This window comes from Abramis brama (genome assembly GCF_963993115.1).
Source record: "Abramis brama genome assembly, chromosome: 11".
Classification (NCBI taxonomy): domain Eukaryota; kingdom Metazoa; phylum Chordata; class Actinopteri; order Cypriniformes; family Leuciscidae; genus Abramis; species Abramis brama.
The window spans coordinates 32,818,016-32,842,092 of NC_139973.1; the positions used below are offsets into that span (position 1 = coordinate 32,818,016).

Consider the following 24,077-nt stretch of genomic DNA (forward strand, 5'->3'; position numbering starts at 1 on the left):
CCAATGTTACAAACAGATGTGTTGCTTATTTTTTCGTATTTTTTTTGTTTGTTGAGAAACCGTGATACATTTTTCAAGATTCTTTGAATAGTAAGCAACATTTATTTGAAATAGAAATGTTTTGTAACATTTACTGGCACTTTTGAACAATTTAAAAGTATAATTCTGGAAAATACTTACTGAAAATTTGTTACTGGATCCAAACCTTTGAACAGTAGTGTACATCAGTTTGCAGATAAAATGAGACTTTATTGGAGGAAAATGTATGTTTGAATATGAATGAACACACTATTGAAACATTTCCAGAATGTACTGTACAGTAACTTCATCTTGAGAACTTAATACTATTAAATATTTTGCAAATATTCAACCATGAGTTTAAAATGGTTTGTATAAAGAATGTTGTTCTTGTACTGTAGCTATGGTCAGACAGCAGAGGAGGAAGTAGCCATGGTGTGCCTAATGTTCTCAAATATAATAAAGATAATAATAATATTCTCATAATATTCTCATAAATGACTGATTTTGAATGCTGTACAGAAATGTAACAGAAATGGTGCACAGAAGACCCGTCTAACAATTGACATTTGCCTGTTGCTAAGCTATTGACACAAAGTATAAAAATATGTACCACATACAAAAATTGAATAAAATAGTCAATTTTTAATAAGATTGACAGCTTTTTTTGATACTCTGCACCATTGAATGACATTTAGAATTGACATTTTCCATTGACAAACTGCATTCTCAGTTTGCCTTTTCAGTGAAGTATACCGTATATGCAGCTCTGAAAGAAGATCTATTTGAAGAAAGCATAATTAACCTTAAAATGCTTTCTTGGAAGTCAGCTATTGTCCCCGAATCCGTGTGATCTTGCTAAGTTGATGTTGTTTTAAACGCATATAGCATAGAGAGACCCCCTACCAAACTAAGGTTAAGTGCTTGATCAGTGGAGATGGTTCATGGATCCAAACCTATAACCAGCTCGGATGTATAACTACCACTGTAGTTTGTTTGTCTGCTACCAGTAAGGATGGAACTAGCATCTTAGTTGAACAAACACTATTTTTCTCAACATAGTGACTCTGTGATAGGCCAACACCTCCTAAAATCAGTCTATCAATGAGCACATTCTACTGTTTTATAATTCATCTCTGTTTTTGTCTCTTTTTTTTTTTCTTCTCTCTTGCTCCTTTTTGTGGGTTTGAGCTCTTTAATCCCCAAGAACAGACTTTGGTGGGGATTTCTGCTTTCATGGATTGACCCTTTTTCATTTGGAATGTCAGATTGAAGTATTCTCCTGCCTTTGAACTGAGGCCTTGTAAAGGTCGGATCAGGAAGGATTTAGATTTAAAAACAGGGCTCTGTTTGATGCTGGGTTACAGAGCAGTGTGATACAGCGTGACTCTGGCCTGAGATGTTGAGTTTACAACATATGTGTGTGAGTTTTTACTGTCCTCCGGTATAAATCTCCAGGAGTAGAGTGACGTTTAGAAAGTTGATCCATCTGCATTGTGTGTGTCAGCATCAGGATAAGGTTTGAGGCCAGTAGTGTGTGTGTGTGCGCACACATGTTACAGAAGGTTTCTCTGTGTTATCTCAGCTGCTCTGGTGTCCAGTTTCTCCTTACTCAGCAGGGGCTCCTCATGTTATTTAGAAGAATCAGACTGTTTATGTAGACACACAAGATTCTATCCACCTATTAGAAACACACTTACATCCAGATTTTAATTGTAAATTTAAAATGAGTAGTTTTAGCTAACTGAAAATTTGCATTTACAGCTTTTTCATTTATTGCAAACATGTATGACTTGCTTCGTTTTGCATAACTTTAAAATTAGTTATTTTGAAGACCAAATATGAAGTGCAGGCTGATCTTTCCCTTACAAGGAAAAGGAAAGTGAATGATAACACATTTTACAGTCCTGTTCCTCATGTACATACTATGTACTTATAGTAATTACAATAACTGGGTAATAACTATGTACTAACACTTAACCTGCCCCTAAACCTAACATTAACCCATGTAGTTACCTTATATTATCCAACACTTTCTTATGGAAGTACACTAAGTACACGTACTGTAAAATCACTGAGCTGAATTTTCTGCATCATTACTCTAATCTTCATTATTGCGTGATCAAGATAGTTGTGGAAACCTTGATCCTTTTCCTCCCCTTGAATTCTATAATGAATAGAAAGTTAATTTATTTGAAATCTATAGAAATCTTTTGTAACATTATAAGTGTCTTTTACTGTCATTTTTGCTGAATAAAAGTATTAATTTCAACAAAACAAAAATATTACTGACTCCAAATTGACTTGACTTACTGACTTGAACAATAGTGTATTTGTGAGGAAAAGACCAAGATGTAAACGTTATTCGCTCTAAATCTTGCACTCAACTGTAGTTTTTAAATCTCTTGTTCAGGAGGTTAGTGGAATTTATAACAAACCTGAAACCTTTTGGACATCAGCCCAAATCTTTAGACACAAAAATAGGCCAAACAAAATATGTTAGAGATCATTTGCATTCTTTTTCTAAATGTTTTTGAGAAATGTTGGCTAATTAAAAACTGCTGCTTTCTGAACGGTATGATTAGCTTGTACCAAAAAGGGAGTGTATCACTTGATAGTGATCTTCTCTGAGATTGTGTGTCTGAATTCAAGTAACACAAGGCTTAATCTCATTACTAAAAACACAGCTGGCCGTGCTTTCAGATGTGAGCTAATCATGGATAACATTCTTTCAAATGCTTAAGCAGTTCCAGTGGTGATATAGGTCACCTAGTGAATTTCAGCCTAATCTGACATTTATACTATGGCCTAAATGTCAGGTAAACACATGAAGCACGTGCTACACTGAATGTGTTCTGGAGTCAGCAACCTCCTGGACTGCTGCTGGGATTCTGCCGTCAGGTAGAGAATTAGGATACAGGAAATGTAGAAAATGTGAGAGCAAAAGATAAAAGTGAAGCTAAATTTCTAAAGGATGCTGATGCTGAGTCATTTAACAGTTAAAGTTGCTGTAGGTTAGGGATGATTGATTCTGTCTGGCTAAAAACTCCAAGATGTTGTCATCCATCTGTGTTTTTGGTTTAGGGATAAATACACTTGTTAACCATTTCCTTCTGCATTATATTAGTCATCGGCCAATCTGTTCTCGCTCAGTATACAGTAGTGTCTAACGTTGTGCTGTTAAGAAAAATATTAAGTATGATGTGTATGTATGTAATATTTTACTCTTGTAAATTAAGCATAATTTGTGAAAAGCCCCCTCCCCCCACAAATCTAATTTAGGTTATTTAATTAGTGAATAAGAAAAAGAAATAGTGCATAATCTTAAATGTCTTTTTTTTTCTCATCAGATTTCTCATCATTTTTTCATTTCTTTCTTCTTTTTTTTAAAATTCAAAATCCTGAAATTGTTTATTTTCAGGTTTTAAAGGGCACCTATTATGACTCTTTTCACAAGATGTAAAATAAGTCTCTGATGTCCCCAGAGTATGTATGTGAAGTTTTAGCTCAAAATACCCAACAGATCATTTTTTACAGCATGTTTAAATTGTAATTTTTTGGGGCTCAGAAAAACGCGCTGTTTTAGTGTGTGCCCTTTAAATGCAAATTAACTGCTGCTGGATGACACAGGGGGCGGAGCCTTCAGTCAGGACAATCTCATCTGATAATATCAGAACAGAAACTCTCAGTTGCGGTGTTCATTTCGACTCGGAGTCGGACAATAATGCCCACAGAGCCAGAGAATATATGCTGTATGGACATAGAACAGGTATAGTTTAGTTTAATTATGGTTATAACTTATTTGTCATCTGCTTTTATCCACTAATACAAGCCTGCTGTAGCAAAACCCATCCGAATGATGACCAAAATATACTGACGAGTTCAGTGAAGTTTATTGTACATCACACAAAAGATGAGCGTTAGTTTTACTCCAGAGAATCTCTGTAAGAGCTGAATAAACATAGTATAAGAAGTGAGCATTAAAGTCTTATCCATAAACTCTCTCTCTCTCCCTTTCATTATCAACAACATACACAGCAAAGTACACAAAACACTCGTTACAACTAACAGTAAACAAATATACACACCTTTTCAGTGGGTGCTAAATAAACTGGTAAACCTTATATCCGTAAAATGACTCGAAGAGCTGTCATAAAGAGCGCGCTCGCACTTTCATTTCTTCCGTGTCCAGTCACGTTAGGCCTGTTGCTCCGGAGAGTGTAAGCTTGATCACAAACAGTACAGATCCATCCTTGAGTAACAACGGGAGTAAATGAAGACTGCTATGTTCATTCTTACATCCATCAACAACACACCTCAATCGCTTAGGAGACATTCTTGTCTACAGCTGCTCAAGCGTCGAACAATGGCGGACTCTGTGTCCAGCTCACTCAGGGCGGGTCTATGCTCAAACTGAAGTGTCAATCAAACGTCGTGGGAGGGGCCTGCTCAATTCGACGTCACATTGCGCCGAATCTGAGAACAGCTCATTCTGAGACAGTGCTTATGATTTATTGAGATTGTAAAAAAAACACTGGGTGGATTTTTAGCATTCTAGGGTGATTTTGCTCACACACTGCCAACACACATTTATGTTCAAACACCATGTAAAAGTGAATTTTGCATAATATGTGTCCTTTAATATATTTTATATAAATGTTTTAATATATATTTAAAATGTAATTTATTCCTGTGATGGTGAAGCTGAATTTTCAGCATTATTACTCTGGTATCACATGATCCTTCAGAAATTATTTTAATATGCTGATTTGCTGTTCAAGAAACATTTCTTATTATCATCAATGTTAAAAACAGTTGTGCTGCTTAATATTTTTGTGGAAACAGTCTGTATTTTTTTTTTTTTTTTTTTTTTTTTGGATTCTTTGAATAGAAAGTTCAAATTTGGCATTTAATTGAAATATATATATATATTTTTTATAAATTACATCTTAACATTTGTATTTAATTTATTTTGTAATTTAATGCATCATTGCTGAATAGAAGTTAATTAAAGCTGCAGTCTGTAGTTTTTCCTCTTTGTCGCCATCTCTGTTCGAAATCTGCAATTGCAGTTATTCGCGGAATTATCAACTTTATGTGCGTTGTGCTTCGGCATGGCACAGCGCGGATGAATCCAATGTTTTGAGGAGAATGTGCGGCTGTCAATCACCGCGCTGGTGGTGTGGATACTGTCATTCAGAATCACAGATTCTACTTTTTGGAAGTATGACCAACATAAGAATTTTCACCGTAAAATGTCGTCTGAAGAAGTCAGTAGCATCCACTTTTGTTCTGACCAACTAAGGGGAAAAAAGCATTGCAGTAAATCGCACCGATTAAATCTAACGATTGCTTATCATATCACGTCAAACCGAGCAAATTATACTTTATTCTCAAATTGTTAATGTTAACAACATCAGCATTGCGTGACTACATTTAATGCCCATCCGATATTTATCCTTGTTTTCGCATGGGCCGGTTGCAGTCTCTTTTTTTTTTCTCCGAAGTCTTTCGTGTTTGTTCGGGTGAATCTCCAGTTGTCACTGGTGATTGTTGTTTGAACCTTTCTGGAAATTGATTTTAATTATATCGACGTAATGACGCAAAGACATGCTCGAATTTCCCGCGGAAATCCACCAGTACCACTGGAATTAAAAACATTATTACAAGCTTACCGTTTTGAATCGAGCTACGGCAAGCAGATAGTTTTGAACACTGGCTGGTTATGTATTTGCTGAAAAATTTATTTTGGATAATTTTTAACCCAAAAAAGCTACGGACTGCAGCTTTAATTTCTTTAAAAAATCTTAGTGACCACGAACCTGAATGGCAATGAATATAAATATGCACATTTGCCATTTAAACAAAAACCTCCTCTCCTTTATAATTAGTACTTATATGTTTATAGGCTATAAAACATTACAGAGACACATGTTTTCCATTATCTCATATCTTCTTAATTGTTATGAAAATAGTATTGGAGTAAACTACGATCTGAATATTTCTTCGTGAGTTTCACCCATAGCCTTGTTTCCCTTCCTTCCTTATTGTTGTCTTCCTACTTCTGTCCTTGCCTGTGATGTTTTTGAATTTCCTGTCTGAAGAGATGTTCTTTGTATTTCTAGATGGTTCCATCAGGGGTTAAAGTCTATTGTCCTTGTTTTCCTCTTTTGTATATTTTCAATCCTTGTCCTTGTGTTGTTCTTCTTCTTAAGTTTCTCCAAAAGTTGAGCATTTGTCACTTCAGTCAATCACTGTTTCTTATGGGGATGCTGAACTCATGAAAACGCCAGCATACCTGATTTACGCCACGTGCACATTAAGCATCCATTTTCAACAGTTTTTTTCTCTCTCTGGTTCAGTCTGTCCACATTTGACTAAATATAGGACTCAGCAAGGCCTCCGTCCAGCTCCAAACCCTCATTTCGACTGAATTTATATTCTGATAAATATTTGATGTCTGATGAATGGAGTCTCTGGTCGGTATTTTGGTCAGGCCTTAGTGTTATGAATGCAGGGCTGTAATTATGTCAGAGCTCTCTGGAGTAGACTGTCATTAGTCAGACTTGATTTGCTGGGCTGCATTAAGAGGCGACCGACCACGATTCTCCAATAAAAGGGAAGAAGAAAGCCATGGCAGCAAATTTTCCACCCTATGGCCAATGTCACATAGTCTCAACACTGGAGTGAAACTTTATACTCAGGTCAAGTATTATTTGAATGTTGATTTGAACTGGAATGAAAAACATCACTTTTTAAGAAGTAAAATGCAAAAAAAAAAAAAAAAGTATAAGAAGAAGGGTCTTTCTACAACAAAATTTAATTATCAACAACGCTATATGTATGATATACTAATAATAACGTTGAGACATCTTATTTATTCCTATTTTGTTTTATTTTTATTCTTTAAAAGTGAATTAAAACTGAATGCACTGTATTTTGAGAGTAAGAAATATATTGATCTATTTAGAGGCAAATATCCGTACATTTAAAATTTGAGGAATCTTGGTTGTCTACAAAATGTCATAAAATCAATTGTGAATTTATTTGTTATTATCTGTTAACACTTAACAGAATCGAAAACAATTCTGGAATTGGACACTTAAGGTCAGGAATTGGATACCGTTATAGAATTAATTTCGATTCCTCTTATCGATTCCTTTTGTGTGCATTTTTATATGACTTTAAGCCATTCAAGAGCAAGACTCGCACGCTGTTTTCTAAACTGCACACATATCCAAAGTGTGTGAACAGAAAGCCACCTCTCATACCAAATAGTGCGTGATACTAAACTCAGTTCTCTTCCGCGTATTTTTGCACTTGAACGAACAAATACAAACAAAATGTCAAAATATCCTTGTAAACAAAGTCAGTTATGTCTTAAGTGAACGAAGTGACAGCAGCCTAATATTCATGCTGGCATCTCTATAATAAACAACAAAAGACAGAAAAAATTCACTCACTGTTTTTGACTGAATAACTTTGGTTAACTATATTTGTTATTTTATCTATAAAGTGCAGTGTTATTTTACATTTGATTACAGTTTCTGTACCTGAAAACCTGGAAATCTTAAAACACTGCATTTCAATCTTTGTTTAGTTGTATTTATTTGTGATTGCTAATTTGTTTATTTGTACTTTTTTTAATTACCGAGTGTTTACTTGTCTTTAATAATGCTTAAAATGTATGTTAGTTAGGCTAGTTGTTTTTGCTATGGTATTTTTAAACCAAAGACAAAAGTTCAGATTTCTGTTCATTGTATTCAGCTACAATGACATGTTTTGCTATAAAACTTAGAATAAATGTGAATATTTAAGTTTTTTTTTTTACCTTATTGGAATCGAAATTAGGAATCGATAAAAATCGGAATCATTAAAATTCAAATGATTCCCAAGTTACCCAACCCTAAGTAACAGCAACAAGAATGTAACAGTAAAAGTAGTAGGGATTCACATTTCACAAAATATCAGTAACTTTATGATTAATATTATTTGATATTGGTCTATATTAAAATTCATTGGTCATGCTCATTTCCATTTAGATTAGGATTACCTTTTCCTTAAATTACTATTGAATGTAATCTTCAAGTCTCAACATCCATAGTTTATACTGTAATATTGTAATGCCTACATTTACTTTGTAAAACTATTAGTTTCATTTCTAATGTTTTTTTTTTTTTTCAGCCACAACAACTAATTCTAAGCCACGAATTCTAAATCCATGTATCCTGAAAAATAAATGTTTTAGACGGCCTTAGACAATTCTTTAAAGAACGACAGTCATGAACGTGTACGTATTATGCATTACTGTGTGTTGTAAATGATATGGCTGAAAAAAAACTTAAGAAATTAAACTAATAGCTTTACAAATAAATGTCCCCAGAAAGATGGCAATATCCAAAATCCTTGTCCTTGTGGGGCAATATTTGAATCCCATGATAAAAAACAGCTTGCAAATCATACCAAGTGATGTTTTTTGAAAAGTGATGGGTAGGCTTAGGATTGGGGATAGAATATACAGTTTGTACAGTATAAAAATCATTGTCTATATGGAAAGTCCCCATAAAACATGGAAACCCAACCTGTGTGTGTGCACGCTTTGCCTTCATGTAAGAGGCACACATGCAAGTCTATAACCTCTTACATTACTAAGTAGGAATTAGTTTTCAGGAGGAAAAACTTATCAAGTTACCTTGCGTCTTTTTTGTATATATTTATTTTTTTTGGTAAAGCTGTGAATTAATATCCATCCTGTTTTTTTAACTTTCATGTGCAGACAGTAGTTTACAGTTTGTCTCTGCCCATAAATCTTTCTCCAAATGGACTGCAGGGATGTCCTCTTCATAATATGGCAGGATGTACTATGAAAAGCTGCATTTCTGTTGGCATTTTGTTTAAAACCAGTATAGTTTTGGCGAGATCAACAGTAAATCCTGTTGCGGTGAGAGGAACTTCAGGCCCTTGTATGTTTGCTTTGGAATGTTAAAAGGGCTTAAATTATTCTCAGCTTTCTTCGAAAGGGTTTATTATAGGAGGAGAAAGATATATAGTATTACTGTTGGTCATAAGACAGTCTTAGTAGTTTGTCTGTATGTTTTTATAGTGGTTTTGAAGGCTTGGATGCAAAAAGCCATTGGTAATGATATCTAGCTAATTCGATTTCTGACGTCCAGCTGGAAAGCTGCAGAGCTTTTGTGAGGTTCACCACTCATACAGTAAATTAATCTGATTTAAGACTGAGCGTTTAAGACTCAAAGTCCTAAATGTTCAGTGTTTATTATTATGGTTGAATAAGTGACTCATGTTGAACAGATCACTCATACAGGATTCTGTGCATTTGCGGGGGTCATGAATTGAGAAATCCAATTTTCCTTGGTCTTTTGACACATAAGAGGTCATTGTTCTACAGAAATATCCTGTAAGTTTCAGAACTCAAAACTTCCTAATTTGTCCAAAAACTAGTTTTTATTGAAACCAAGCTGCCAACATGACTCGTTTCATATTCTGTCACATCATAGTGCGTTTAAAGACGGCTTCTGCAGAAGAACATCATTGTCTCTTCAGCTCCTCCCACCTATTTGCGCATGTCATGTAGTGGTGAATACGAGACTGATACAAATACAGAATTACTCAAACGATTTGAGGATTGAGGAAATACTTTGGGGATTACAAGATGTTTTGCAGTGCTATGTTTTGTAAAAACAGTCTTGGCACCTTCCTTGTGATATTAACATTAAGATTAACATTTACCATTAAGAAAGCATGGATGAACTTTATTTTTAACAAAGTTCCAGATGGTGTCGATAAGACAATTTTACTTTTACTTCAGATTCATTTTTAAACAAGACACCTTTTGGTGAAGGATTTTCAGAGAGACAATAAAATAAAAGATGATGCAGTGCAGACTATATCCGACAGCAATGTCCCAACATACAAGTGTGAGTAACAATGTTTTTACCATGTGTCACTATTGCTTTGTTTGTTATAGAACAGTGGTATTCAAATGGTGGACACAATTGACCGTTCGCAAAGACCCGCCCCCTTTAGTTACTGTTGCTATGTCTGACAAGCCATGCCGCTCTCACACCACACCATGTTCTCACGCAGTGAAAAATACATTGCACATGATCGCGGAGCATAGAGGACACTGACAACGCGCTGACAGACAGGACAGACGAGGTTACTTTTGATATGAAACAAAGTCTCAACTTTCAAATTTGGTCATTTTTAAAAAAAAGAAATTTAAACAGTAAATACCGTTTGTGGCTCTTTAATGTGTCTTTAAAACAGATCGCTGTAGACCACTGTCCTGCAGAGTTTAGCTCCAACCCTGACAAAAACTCTTTTCTAGTAATCCTGAAAACATTGATTAGCTTGTTCAGGTGTGTTTAATTAGGGTTGGAGCTAAACTCTGCAGGACAGTGGCCCTCCAGGACTGAAGTTGCCCATCCCTGCTGTAGACTCTCAGTTAAAGCTGCTAGTGAACCGATCATCTCTTCCTTCTAGTTAATTTATAGCAGCAAATAAACATGATTGAACATCAGAAGGAATGTTGTTTTAACCGCAAACAGACGTCAGTACGCTCTGTTTTTCAAGTTCAAATCCTCCAACGTTAATCTACTAACTCTCCTGACTGCTTTGTCAGACATAAATGGCGGATTTGGTTGATGGCGGATTATGATTGGTCAGATCGCCTGTCAATCAAACTCCCTGCGACGGGTCAATTGTGCCATTTTACCGTTTCTACAGATTAAAGCGCATCGAAACAACGGAGCGGTTCACACCTCAAGTGCTCAGGGTCATTTACGGTAATGATCTTTCGGCGCTTCATCTTCTTAATATTATTATCTAGAGCCAACGCGCTTAATTCAAACCTTTCCGCTCTGTGCGCGTTGCTTCTCTCTTCCGCTAAATACGTAGAGTGCCACTTTTAGAGCTGCAGATGAAGCAGTTATTTTAACAACAGTAACCAGAAACACGGTTAGCAGCAAAATGGATACATTTGCTAAAACGCAGAAAATGAGAACTAATACAATTATTTGTATGTCTATCTTACCTTTTTATACCTATTAATTTATCCAGTTGGGAGAAATATTTCGTTTTTTGGTAAATATTGGTAAAAATTCTTAGACATCACTGCTTTGGCCAGATGGAAATGTATAGCCTATCTGTTCCAAAAAAGTATTGTCCGGACCTCCTCTGGAAAGAAAATATAGAGGATGGACCTCTTGGAACTAATTGAATGCCCCTGTTATAGATGAGTATTTATACCAGGCTTCCTTAAATAACGGACTGTGGTTCTGTTCCAGACCCTGGCTTGGTTCCAACTGGACCACGAGACAAAGTGACAACTGTAGCACCATTTCTACAGTTTAAATTGAGCAGCGTGTCAAAACAAGGGAGCTGTTCGCACCACAAGCACTCAGGGTCGTTTATCGTAGACCTAATGACTGATTTATGTTCATTTGATGAAATATTGATGTTTTTTTATTTTTAATCTCAGATACCATTACCGAGTATTTTGGCTTTTTAGGATTTTTCTTTTACAAAGTACTACTGCTGAAAATATATATGTACTGTAACTATTCCAAAAAGGTATTGTCCAAACCTCTGCTGGGAAGGAAATTTAGTCACCGGACCTCCTGAAACTTTAATTGAATACCCCTGATTTATACTGCAGCGCGCAGTCAAACCGTAAATAGTTGTGATTTGCTGTTCTTTCCTTTGCTTCGGCATTTTTTGGGTTAATGCAGGGGATTCCCGGATACGGAAGAAAGTGTATTCTCTATGTGCTTTCTTCTTTTGTTATTGTTTAGATCTAAGCTATTCACTGTAATCCCGAGTAAAAGCTTCAGTGAGAGACATCTTCTGTTTTGTCATCAGTAAGACATTACAAAACGTTTCATTTTATTTAAAACGCTACTCTGCAAATGACAATGTATACCTTTTTCACATCGAAAAGGATGAACGATAGCCTATAAGAATGATGGTGCATTCATTCATAATTCCATTTACTCAAAACACCGTAAGTTATCACTTGTCAATTATGACTGTGGTAACTCCAAGTACTTAAGCTTTATTTGCCACTACAAAGACTAATGAAGCATATGTAATATGCGTAAATGTTTCACATTGTTGGCAAATGTTTCAACTACGTAACAAGATATTTTTCTAAACAATTCCACACATGTAATAGCAGGGACATTGAAAGTTATTTTAATATGCATAACTGTTACCTAATCATAACATTTACTTCCAAGTCTTGAATGCGACACGCCTATCAAAAGGGAATGTTTCAAAGAGAGGGTCAAAAACAGGATAAAAAATAGTCTATTACTTCTAAATTAGGATGACTTTTGATGTAAAAATCTTGATAACATTATAAGTGGACCTTACAGAACATTAAAAAAATGCAGTTCATGACCACAGTGTCTGACCTGGTTCAATAAAGGATCCCTCCATTACGAGAGCCTACTCTACTCTGATTGGTCAGATGGCCCAGTTTGTTGTGATTGGTCTGCCGCTTACAGCACGTCGGAAACTAAACATCCTTTACCATCTGAATTTCAGCTCCCCGAGCTTCCTCAGCACTTTTATACACCGTAACGATGGCGTCGGATTTACTGTATTCGAGCCCTTATCTTTGGACATTTATGCAAAGTGGATTTGCTTTCACAACGCAAGTAGCATCTTCTTGATATGTCGACAACACAAACCAAACTCTTACCTAAGCCTCAGCTATGACTACAGTGTTTGAGGATGGGTCAAAGTTTTATTCATTGGCAGCCAATGAAGACCATAGATGGGCATTATGCAAATGTATTACAAACCTATGTAGTTTCGTGCAGGATGGAATACTGGAAATACTGATTCAAGCAGTGGAGAATCGGTTCTTTTTGTTGCGAGACAATAACTCCATTTGTTGTGCACTTTGATCTTTAAAACCAACATTCACAAACCGCATAATATCCACTAATATCCAAAAAAGCATAATAGGGGGCACTTTATAATAGTCTAATCAAGAATTTTGCCTTTCTCATTTTTGTTTAGGAAGTCAATCTCTCAGCCCCAGTTTCCATCACAGAGTTCAGGAAGAGGGGATTGTGGTTCTTCAGAATCATGGCAGTGGGCCGCTCCCAGTCCAGCCGTACCCTGCAGAGGAGGTGCTGAGGCCGAGTTTGACCAGAGGAGTGTCCGTCTCCCTCCCTTCCTCCCCACTGCTCCCTCCCCGCCAACCCTATCTATCGCCCGTCCGGTCCAACAAGTCATCGGGTGCGTACCAGTCACTTTTTAACCATGACGCATCACACAAGCAATTTTAGGTGTCAAGTTGATTTGTTACGTACAGTAAACATCCATTCAGAGCTGATGAAATGTGCATTTTTACAATGTGAGATCAAGAATAGAATAAAGATAAAAAAATATATTAGTGATCAGGGCTTGACATTAACTTTTTTTGCTCACCAGCCACTGGTTTTTCAAAGTTACTAGCCACTCAGCATTTTCTCTGGCCACAGTTTTGACATTGATACCATGGGGAAAAATATAGACATTTTTAATATTATTTCTTATACTACAGGGCTGTTGAATGTTTGATTGGTTGACGAAAGTTCTAAGGTGTGCAATTAATTTCAGGGAAACGCACGGCTAAAGTAGTTCCAGCAGGTTTTGACCGCATTACAGTTCCATATCACTTCGCTTAGTTAACTGTTATAACGGAAAATAGAATACAATTCATAACAAGAAAAAACACGCAGCCCCAAGCGCTTGATCTGCCATTTTCGATGTCTAACTTCACAATCAATGGAAGCTTGCAGTTTTATTTAAAAAAATAAAGTATATAGTCCTATCTATAATCAATAGAAAATTAAACTGAATATATAAATAAATTGATAGTCCTGCTGCACGGGTTTTCATTATTATTGCAGATAATATAACAAACAAATAAATAATGATAGGCCTACTTGTTAAAAGGGCTTTGTTCAATTAATTAGGCTAGCCTACTGTCAATAATAGAAAAAAAAAGAATTAACGAATGAATTAAAACAAATGAATTAATATTAAATAAATTAAATAATATTGATGCACATGCTTTTCTGTCTCATAATCTCTCTCTCTCTCTCTCTCTCTCTCTCTCTCTCTCTCTCTCTCTCTCTTAAATACTGCATTAATAACTGCATTAGTCTAGGTTTAGGGGGATATCTAAAATAAAATAAAATATAACATTTTTTTTTAGTATTTCTCATTTTAGTTAAAGTGAAGCACTAAAATAACTAAAACCTGAAAACTATGTAAACATACAGTATGTTTTTTTTAAAGCACAACAAAATTACTAAAACTTTAAATTACAATGAAACTGAAAATACATTAATTCATTAACAAAAATTAATAGTATCTCAAAGAAACTAAAATAATATTGGCTACAGTATGAAAGCAAAATACTTAGGTTTATCAACTTTTAAAAGGCGGGAAAAGAAACATTAAAAGGTGTGTGCATATAGTCAAACTCTGCAGTATTGTAGAGCAAATTAGTAAATTAAATGTGTTGTGAAGTGAAATATTGGCTGCCCAAATTATTATTTTTAAAATATTATTTACATATTATAGATATTAATACATTTTACATTCGATTTTTGTACAACAAATAATGTTTATATGATGCTCAATGTCGAATCGGAGTCCTGAGGCAAAACCATTTAAGAACCACTGGTCTGTGCGACCACCAAACATCACTAAAGTACTCAACAGAGGACTGCAAGGGCTGAGGGCAGCATAGATTAATTTACCTGCTCCATGAAGATCAGAGCACAAATGTCAGGAGGGCCTTTGTAAGGTCAAAAGTCACGGCACAAAGAGGCGTACAGTTGACTTCAGGATGAGTTTAGGTCAAGGCGAACTAGACCTTAAAATGCAGTCTCTCCCAAATGTGTGGTTCTATAAACTGTACATATTTAGCTAGCTGCTATAGATTAGAGAACTAATGAATGAATCCGTATCATATATGGTGTATTATGTGTTACGTTATCATTGTGGTATTGTTAGCTCTTTGCTGATTCATACTGATAGCTGAGCTGAGAGCTGCCAATCACAAGGGAGAGACTTGGCAGTTTCTTGGAACTTGGCAGAAACTCGCTCATTATTTTGGGCTGGCTACACACACACACCGATTGTTCTTCCCACAGTCTTGCACCTCAGGTTGTGTGATTTTTATACCCACATCAGCCCTATGTGCTGCTGAATTAAATCTGTTTTTAATTAGAATGCTTTATAGAACACATTTTCTGTAAAAAAAAAAAAAAAAAAAAAAAAAAAAAATTGTAACAAACATTACCATTAATCAAAATGATTCATTCCTGATTGAATTTAGATCCATTCTAATGTAAAATGGAGCAATTTACAGCATTTACAATCATACTTTATAATATTTTATCTTGTTATCTGTCATAAATTTCCCCAAAGGGTCCTTAAAGTTTTTTTCTCTCCTGCTATACGCATTTCCAATGGTAGATAATGTTAATGGCAGCATTCCTGTGCCTGCAATGCAGTGTCTGTTCCTGTAGGTGGCGGTATAGACCACTTTTCAACATGAATTCAAAATTTGCACACTTGAGCTTATTAATAGCTTATTTGAACCTTTATGTACATTATTACAAAAAGTTTCTTATACATTTTTCATCAAACAGAATAATTTTCACTGATGTCAATCAAGTCATTGTCACATTTTTCATATAAATATTAAATTGCACAAGGCAAAACGTCACTTCATATGTAAACATGTTTATTTTAATACAAAGATAAAGCATTTTACAGACCAAACCTTTTTAGTTACTTACCTTGTAGCAAACACTTTTCATCCACAGCATCATGCTGAATGCTGCAAGTAATTACTGTACATGACCCATCTGGAAACCTGTTGATAAGTGCCTAACTCCAGAATGTGGTTGTAATAGACTCCAGTTCCTGAGTCAGACTTACCTTGATTTGATCCTACAACCCTATAACCTCACAGATCATTCGCTAATGTTTTCTTCCAAACAATCATTAAATATGTAATGCAATATTACCAGAGGTGCAAGAATAATCAGAAAAGTCGAGGCAACACATTATAAATCTTTAGCTCAGCTCATGAATACTAATTGGGTGATAAACAGTCCAAACTGATTTTTGGGAATGCTTCTGCTATGTTGTAACTGGCTGCATTTCTGTTTGTGGCCCAACAAAACTCTTAAAATATAAATATTCTTTCTCAGCAAGTGTGTGGGGGATGAACTTGTAAGTGGGGACGACATGTCAGTTATAATGGTTGCTACAGCCCTGAATATTACTGCCAAATCTGAGCGCCAGTGGAGAGGAGATATCTGTCCTTATTCATGTTTCAGGCTCCTGTCTGATGTTTGAGGCTTTGTTTGAGGAGCCGCTGTGAAGTTAAATGGAAGAAATGTTCTTGCAGAGCGAGCGAGGGCTGTGAATGAGCTGATTCAGCTGGCGGGTTAACCATGAGACAGTATTTTCTATTTTATTTTATATATGATTTGGTCTAGTGTTATAGACCAAATTCTAAACTATGATTATGGTTTGGGGTCAGTAAGATTTTTATTATAAGAAATGAATACTTTTATTCAGCAAGGATGCATTAAATTGATTAAACATGAGAGTAAAGACTTTTACATTTCTACAGAATGTTCCATTTTAAAATAATATTCATCAAAGAATCCTGAAAAAAAAATGTATCACGGTTTCCACAAAAATGTTATTGAACTGTTTTCAACACTGATGATAAAAAAGAAATGTTTCTTGAGCAGCAAATGAGCATATTAGAATGTTTTTTGAAGGATCATGTGACATTGAAGACTGGAGTGATGATGCTGAAAATTCAGCTTTGCCATCACAGGAATAAATTACATTTTAAAATATATTAAAATAGAAAACAGTTATTTTAAATTGCAATCATATTTCATAATATTACAGTTATTACCGTATTTTTTCATCAAATAAATGAAGCCTTGGTGAGGAGAGACCTTTTTTCTTTCAAAAACATAAAAAATAATGACCCCAAACTTTTGAACGGTAGTGTACAGTATTTACTTTGTCCATTTTTTTATTTTACTCCTCATTTCTTTATTTTACTCTTCACTTCTTGATTTACTTCAACTTATTTATTTTCTTTGTCTATGTTCTAAGTGCTTTTCATGCTTTGGCAATGTTGCATATGTCGACAATCATGCCAATAAAGCTTGACTCTGACTCAGCTGACACAGGAGGAACTGCTCAGGGAGATTAAAATCATTACAGACCCCTCGTTTATTCTAGAATCTCTTTGGGAGTACAGGACAGCCGATCACACACACACACACACAAGCAGATCCACACGCAGCTCTGCCCAGAGATTCAGATCGCCAGCCTCACAATCCCATCTGGAAAGACTTAACTGTCTCTGTGTATGTGCCTCTCTCTCTCTCTCTCTCTCTTTCTCTTTCTCTTTCTCTCTGTGTCTTTCTCTCATTTTTGCTCTGTCTCCAGGTTCAATCAGGACACCCAAATATGTGGAGAATCCTCGTGCTCCTGGAGATCCTATCACCTGTGCTCTGAGGAACAGGAAGAAGAACAATAGTGGTGAGTACTTCTGTGTGTGTGTGCGTGTGTGTGTACCAGTAGGTCAGTTAAGAAATGTATACTTTAGTATGAATGCTTGTATTTGTATATTCATTGATCTTTGTGTGTGGGTCAGGTTTTGTTACAAGAATAGTAAAGGGATAACCAGACATGCATGCATGAATAAATATTGAATACATTCTTAATGAAAATGCATGTGTTAAGGCTTAAGTTTAGGGGTAGGTTTAGGGAATATAAAATATAACAACCTCAATATAAAAACCATAGAATTCAATGGAAAGTCCCCACAGTGTTTGAGTGAGATTTGCCCTTGTTGTAAGCTGAGGGATGGTGTTTTTAAGATGTGGGGAGTTACATGAATTTACTGCTGAGAGTTCAGTAAATCCAGCGGTCCATTAAACCGCATTCCTCTCTCCCTGTGTCTCTCTGTTTTACTTAGTATACTGTCACTGTTTAATACTGCCTTGTGTTTGCACAGTATGTGTTGGTGTGGCCATTGATTTGCTCTATCGGTCATTTTGGTGACGTGATGCTAGGATGGCAAAATTCAACTCTGCATTGATTCCTGGAATGTGTGTGTGGCATTTGGAGGGTTACAGGTGAACACATAAAGAAACAGTGAAAAAGTTCTTGATGATTGTACTCATGCATACAACTGCAGAGTGGAGTTGGACAGTGAAGTCCAAATGTTTAAAACCATTAGTTAACATGTTTTTTATTTTGTTTATAATTTAATACTATTTTGTTACAAATTATATTATTAGCATAAAGTAATTAAAAAAAAACATAGTTAATTAACAAATCCTAGAATTTCCTAGTATATGGTACTGTATGTGCAAGTTTTGCTTTAATGACAGAACCCGAGTTGCATGAAGCATGAAACCTGATGTTCTTCTCAGCATGACTTTTGCTTCAATGAAAGTAAGAATATCTGACATCTGTACAAAAATCACATGGTCAGTGTCATGTTTATATTTGATTAGTGACCTAGAAGTACCACACAACCTGAAATCTTCTTTAGCTTTTATCCTGCATGGTAGCAGGGTCCTTTTCTGGATCGCTTGCGCCATTTGACATGGTCGAAGCGTGTGATGCCGGAGATCCATCGCAGCATTTTCGTTTCCATGGCACAGAGGCGGCGTTCTGCTTCTTTCATCACGGGCCAACACTCAGTGCCATAAAGAGCAACAGGATGAATGTCGGTACGGTAGATCTTCGACGGTCACTGGTCTTCCTATCGCAGGTGCTGGTCGTCGTGCTATTTCAGCCAGGCAGCGTTGACTCGCGCCGTGACTTTATGGTTCAGACTTCCATCAACTTTGAATGTTGAGCCAAGATACTTGAATGTCTCGATACTTGGTAGGTCACACAACCTGAAAAAAAGTACAAACAGTAGGCTAATACTGTGAAATCGTATTATTTAAAATAACTGCTTTCTATTTTAATATATTTTTAAAATGTAATTTATTCCTGTGATGGCAACGCTAAAACACATGAAAGCAACCAGAGCAGAGTCTGCAAAGCATCACGAGAGACGACGTTAAATTACCTCATGCTCAAAGTACATAACGTTACAACAATAATGAACGTAAACAACTTAGAGCTCTGACTTATACCACATGACTGCTGCAGATTCATTTCGGCTTTGATAGTGTTGCCGTTGAAGCACATAATTCCAATTCTAAGGACATGAACAGCTCCGAGTAGAACCACAAGGGTTGACATCTCTTAATTAAGGTAAATATGACGTGGCATGAAATCAGCATAAGCTCGCTTTTTTTGGTGGGTGCGTGGAGGAATGGAAATGCGTAGGTTGGCAGGCTGAATCGGACCGAATGCAATGATTGGATTTCTGATTGCTATCAGGATGTGGAGAGTTTCAACTAGTATAACAAAAAGTGATATAAAGCAGCTGATTGGTTCCTGCTGTATCAGTAGCCAATGAGCTCACTGCTCAACCTTCAAATACTGGTCAGCATTTGCTGTAGCATTTGCAGCGTGCTTTCAGAAACCCTCCATCTCCCCCAGCTCCACCTGTATAGATCTGCTACGGGTAATTCATGTATGCTATATTGTGCATCAGCAGTCTTACTTGCTGACAGCAGAGTGTTGTGTATTGTATTGGCAGTAGCAAGTCCTTTACTTCCTCTGCAGCAGCTGCAATAACCAACAGCAGCAGTATAGATCTATTTCGCCAAGACCAAACATATGAACATTGTCATATCCATTACAGTACCAAACACTTTGAGAGTTGTTATGAAAAAAATCCCAGATTTTCTTATTAGTCTCAGACATTTGCTCCCCACTGTACATAAACACAAACACACACACATGCAAATATTACCATCTTAAAGTAGAGTGCAGTTGTTTTCACATTTATGGACACACAAAAACGCACACAGATGACAAATTCACAAACATTCTCTAATCAAGAGTCATTATTTTTGGACCATGTCCGAGACACCTCTGTTCTATTTTAGGAAATCATTATGGTTTCTTTGGCATTTCACTAATTTAATACATTGGTGCATCTACAAATGATTAATTATGAAGCAGTCACACCTCCACTGTTTGATGATGCAGATCGTGAGAGTGCACCAGATGCAGTGGCCAACTCCAGATGAACCTGCCGTACATGCAAATGAATGTTCTCCATGTCAGTGTTGGCCTAGATGACTTTGACTTTCAGCTCGAGGTTCATTGTCCTGACAGCTGTTCTATAAATTCATGTTTGCCTTTCCCTCCTCTCCCTCCACACCGGTGTGGACTACAAAACGGGCTCGAAATGGACTCGAGGTCACATTGATTTTCTTCACAGACCAGAGAACCGAGAATCATGGGAGACTGAGTAAATCAGGCTTTAGAAATACGCCACACACCCACCGTTCTCCTTCGAAACAGATGACGATGAAGTGCATTAGAGTCTGACTCTTCCTGTGTTAAAGGCAATTATCATCTCTATGTGCTCACTCACTGTTTCCTGAAAGGACGAAAACAACCTTTGTGACGTCATTAGAGGGTGAGTGTACGGTTACTTACATCTGAGAGTCAGCTGGATTGCGGATTCACTTCCTTAGGCTAGAAACGTGCTCTACGCAAGTATGCAGATGCAAATATTTGGCATGTAGTGCAAGTGTACAGTCCTATTATCCATACTTAATGTGCATTCTTGCATTACCTTGGCAGTAACATAAGCTTACAACCTTACACCAATCCACAACCTTAAACCAAGCTTATCAGTTTCCTTTAAGAAATTGCTGTTTTAAAATAACAAAAGGTAGCACTTATACATGGTTGACTAGCAGAGACCACTGGCAAGTGAAATGCCATGTAAGCTTACAGTTACAGCACAGTCAAAATCCACTTTTTAAGTAGGGGACCAAGAATACTCAAATTTTTTCAGTCTTAGTGACCCTAGACACGTCCGAAAGCACACAGCTCATAGTGTAGTAGACTAATGCAGGGCTCTCGAATATTAGAGTTGCAGCCTTTCGTTTTGATTGAGCTGGCAAATCTCTATGGCAACATTGTGTCTGTTCACTCTGAGGCATGACCAGCGTTTTCCACTGATTTCTTCAGAGCATAATCTCCATGATTCAATTCTAATGAGCACTAATGATTTACCCAGCTCAGATCTTTCATCACAGGCCGATAATACCGCACCGCATCCCGCCGTTTACGCCATACCGCTGCCCGTTGCCTTCCTGATTCGTGCTTTCTCCCCTGTTACATGTGTTTCAGACATTAGCTGCAAAAATAAACCTTGGATCGACAGGGCTGTAATTTAGATGTCACTTTGCAGGAAAAACTTTGTCTCGTTTGACCAAAGAAAATCGCCAGACTCGGCCAGGTCGAATTATGCCAGTTGCTGAAAAAGACGCTTGGCCCAAGCGAATGTAATAAAGTTGAATGGGCCCTTCTTTTAATGACAAGTGTGCATTAGCTCAAACAATTGCTAGCATGGAGGCGTGCATGCTTTATAAAATTAGCAAATAAGATTAATGTCACCGAGTTATTTAATGAATCACTTGTTTTTGCTACTTCTCACGACATCACACATTCTGGCATCTACTACACTATGTAATTAATAAATTAAATGTAACGTTTACAACAAAAAGTTGTTCTAAGGATTCGTGGGTGAAGTTGCTGTCAGGAAAACGTTTAATTTGAACTTTTTTCAATGGTGGCACTGGGATAACATCAAAGTTAGAGCAACAAATATAGCCTGTTATTACCCATGTGTGGGATCGTTTTGAAAAACCCATAATCAAGTTTGATGACAGTTTTATTAATAAGTGCTATCGCCGGAGATAAAAAGGCTACTCATTGTCCAAACTGATATGAAAGGATCTTAAATTCATGTGGCATATACACATTTATTTTTGACAAATAACGATTATGACTAAGCACTGGCTGCTAGGAACTGCAAGAACAAAGTGAATGTTCAGCACGTTCAGTTAATTTTAGCATTATAGTTGAGTCCATAGTTGATGATGTACCACCATACTATTTGTTAACTAAGTGTTTTGTCTCATTCATTATCAGATACATTTTTTTCAAGTACCTACAGTAGTAAAGTAATGCATTACTTTTTATTCCCATGTATTGTTTGAAACTTCTCCTGTCCCCATGTTGAGGAAAAAATTGGGAGTAAGTGCAGAGGTGTTGTGATCATCATTTAACTTTTGTTGTGAAAGGGACTTTACATTTGCCAAAAATAGAACTTTATTTATTTATTTATTTATTTATTTTATTTATTGTTACAAACAAGCTAGTCCGACCCAGGTGAGAAAAACATTGTAACATTACTTTCCATAAAAAGTAACTAAGTACCGCAATTAGTTACTTTTTTTGAGAGTAACACAATATTGTAACGCATTATGTTTAAAAGTAACTTTCACCAACACTGGTTGTAAAGCATCTTAGTTGAAAGTGAGAAATATTGTGGACCTCCTGTTTGTTTGTTTGTTTGTTTGTTTGTTTGTTTTTGTTTGTTTGTTTATTCTGATTTATTTATTTGTTGTGGTTTCATTTATTTTATTGTGTTTATTTAATTTATTATTTTGGTTTAATAATTTATTTATGTATTTTATTTATTTATTTATTAGTGGTTTTATTTATTTGTTGTTTCTTTGTTTTATTTATAGGTTTTATGTATTTATGTATTTACATTTTATGGTTTTATTTATTCATGTTGTTAGTTTTATTTAAAATTCACTTGAAGACCTGCCTGATACATAAACTAAGGTTAATAGTCAGCTTGGCTCCTACTGGATTGTAGTTTTCTATGAATTGACAATCCAGTGGCAATCCCTGAATTGACTTCCAGGATCAGAGCTGGCTGTGGATCTTTCACCCTGTCTGTCTCTCTTTCTATATGACTGAATGACACACTCTTTCTTCTCTGAGGCTACCGATCACTCATGTTATTTTGCTTGTATCTTACCCTGTCTTGCTCTCTTTCTTGCTCCATGTCAGACGTCCTCTTCTCCACCTCCCCCTCTTTTTTCACACTCCTCCATACATGGATGCATTCTCCCTCTCTCATATCTCTCACTATCTTTTTCAGGCTGTTTCTCTGTCTGTCTGTCACTCACACACATACACGCACATGATACAGATTAAAAAGCGTGAGTTTGTGTACTACAATGGTATTTACTTTGATTTCATAAGCTATATGTGGATGAACAAGGTCATTTGATGAAAGGAGATGGAAGTGTGGACAGGGGGAGGGGGAATGGTGTTCCTGAGCTTTTTAGCATGCAAATAGATTTCAGCGTCTAGAAAATGAAAACGACAAGAGGTGAATAAGACCAATGAGATTATGGCTGTTTCACAGTCTGAGAGATGGGATTGATATGGAGACGGGAGAATTTAAAGAGGGAATGGAAGATATAAATAAAAGAAGAAATAAAGGAATTCTTGTGTCTAAATTACTCTAATATCTGATTTTTTTAACTTAGTTCAGTATACCTGGCTGGAACAGTTTGATTGGAAATTTACAGTAAAAAATAAAGATATTTTATTTCTATTTGTATTGAAATTCTGACCATTGGCCATTTAAAATAAATAAAACTAAAATCTTAATAAAAGTGAATTTAGGCTTAACATCATTAAAATGCATGTAAGATGAATAAATATATAGTATGAAATGGATGGATAAATATTCCTTTTAAAATCTGCTTGAAGTGTACTGTTTGAATTAGAAAGAATAAGTCTCCATTATGCACTTATGGAAGTTTCTAAAACTAGAGTAGTTTTCTAAAATAGAAGTTTCTAAAAGAGGTTTTCACAGAAGAATCATTTTGAGTTCCCCAAAGAACCTTTCAGTGAATGTCCTTAAAAAATGTAGAGAAAAGAGCTAAGAGTTGCAATCTGTGTGTGTGTGTGTGTGTCTCTGTGTCTGTGTGTGTGTGTTGGGGAACAAATGTCCCAACAAAGATAGT

At 36.1% G+C, this 24,077-nt stretch overlaps 1 protein-coding gene across 2 annotated transcripts in view; it reads left to right on the forward strand.

The window, feature by feature from the left end:
• tanc1a (tetratricopeptide repeat, ankyrin repeat and coiled-coil containing 1a) overlaps nucleotides 1–24,077 on the forward strand; it is a 77,689-nt gene that overhangs the window by 11,541 nt on the left and 42,071 nt on the right. For both annotated transcript variants that reach the window (XM_084129285.1, XM_084129284.1), the window contains exons 3-4: nucleotides 13,069–13,290; nucleotides 17,539–17,631. In XM_084129285.1, coding sequence (XP_083985411.1) covers nucleotides 13,069–13,290; nucleotides 17,539–17,631 — 315 coding nt within the window. The remainder of the gene's footprint in view (nucleotides 1–13,068; nucleotides 13,291–17,538; nucleotides 17,632–24,077) is intronic.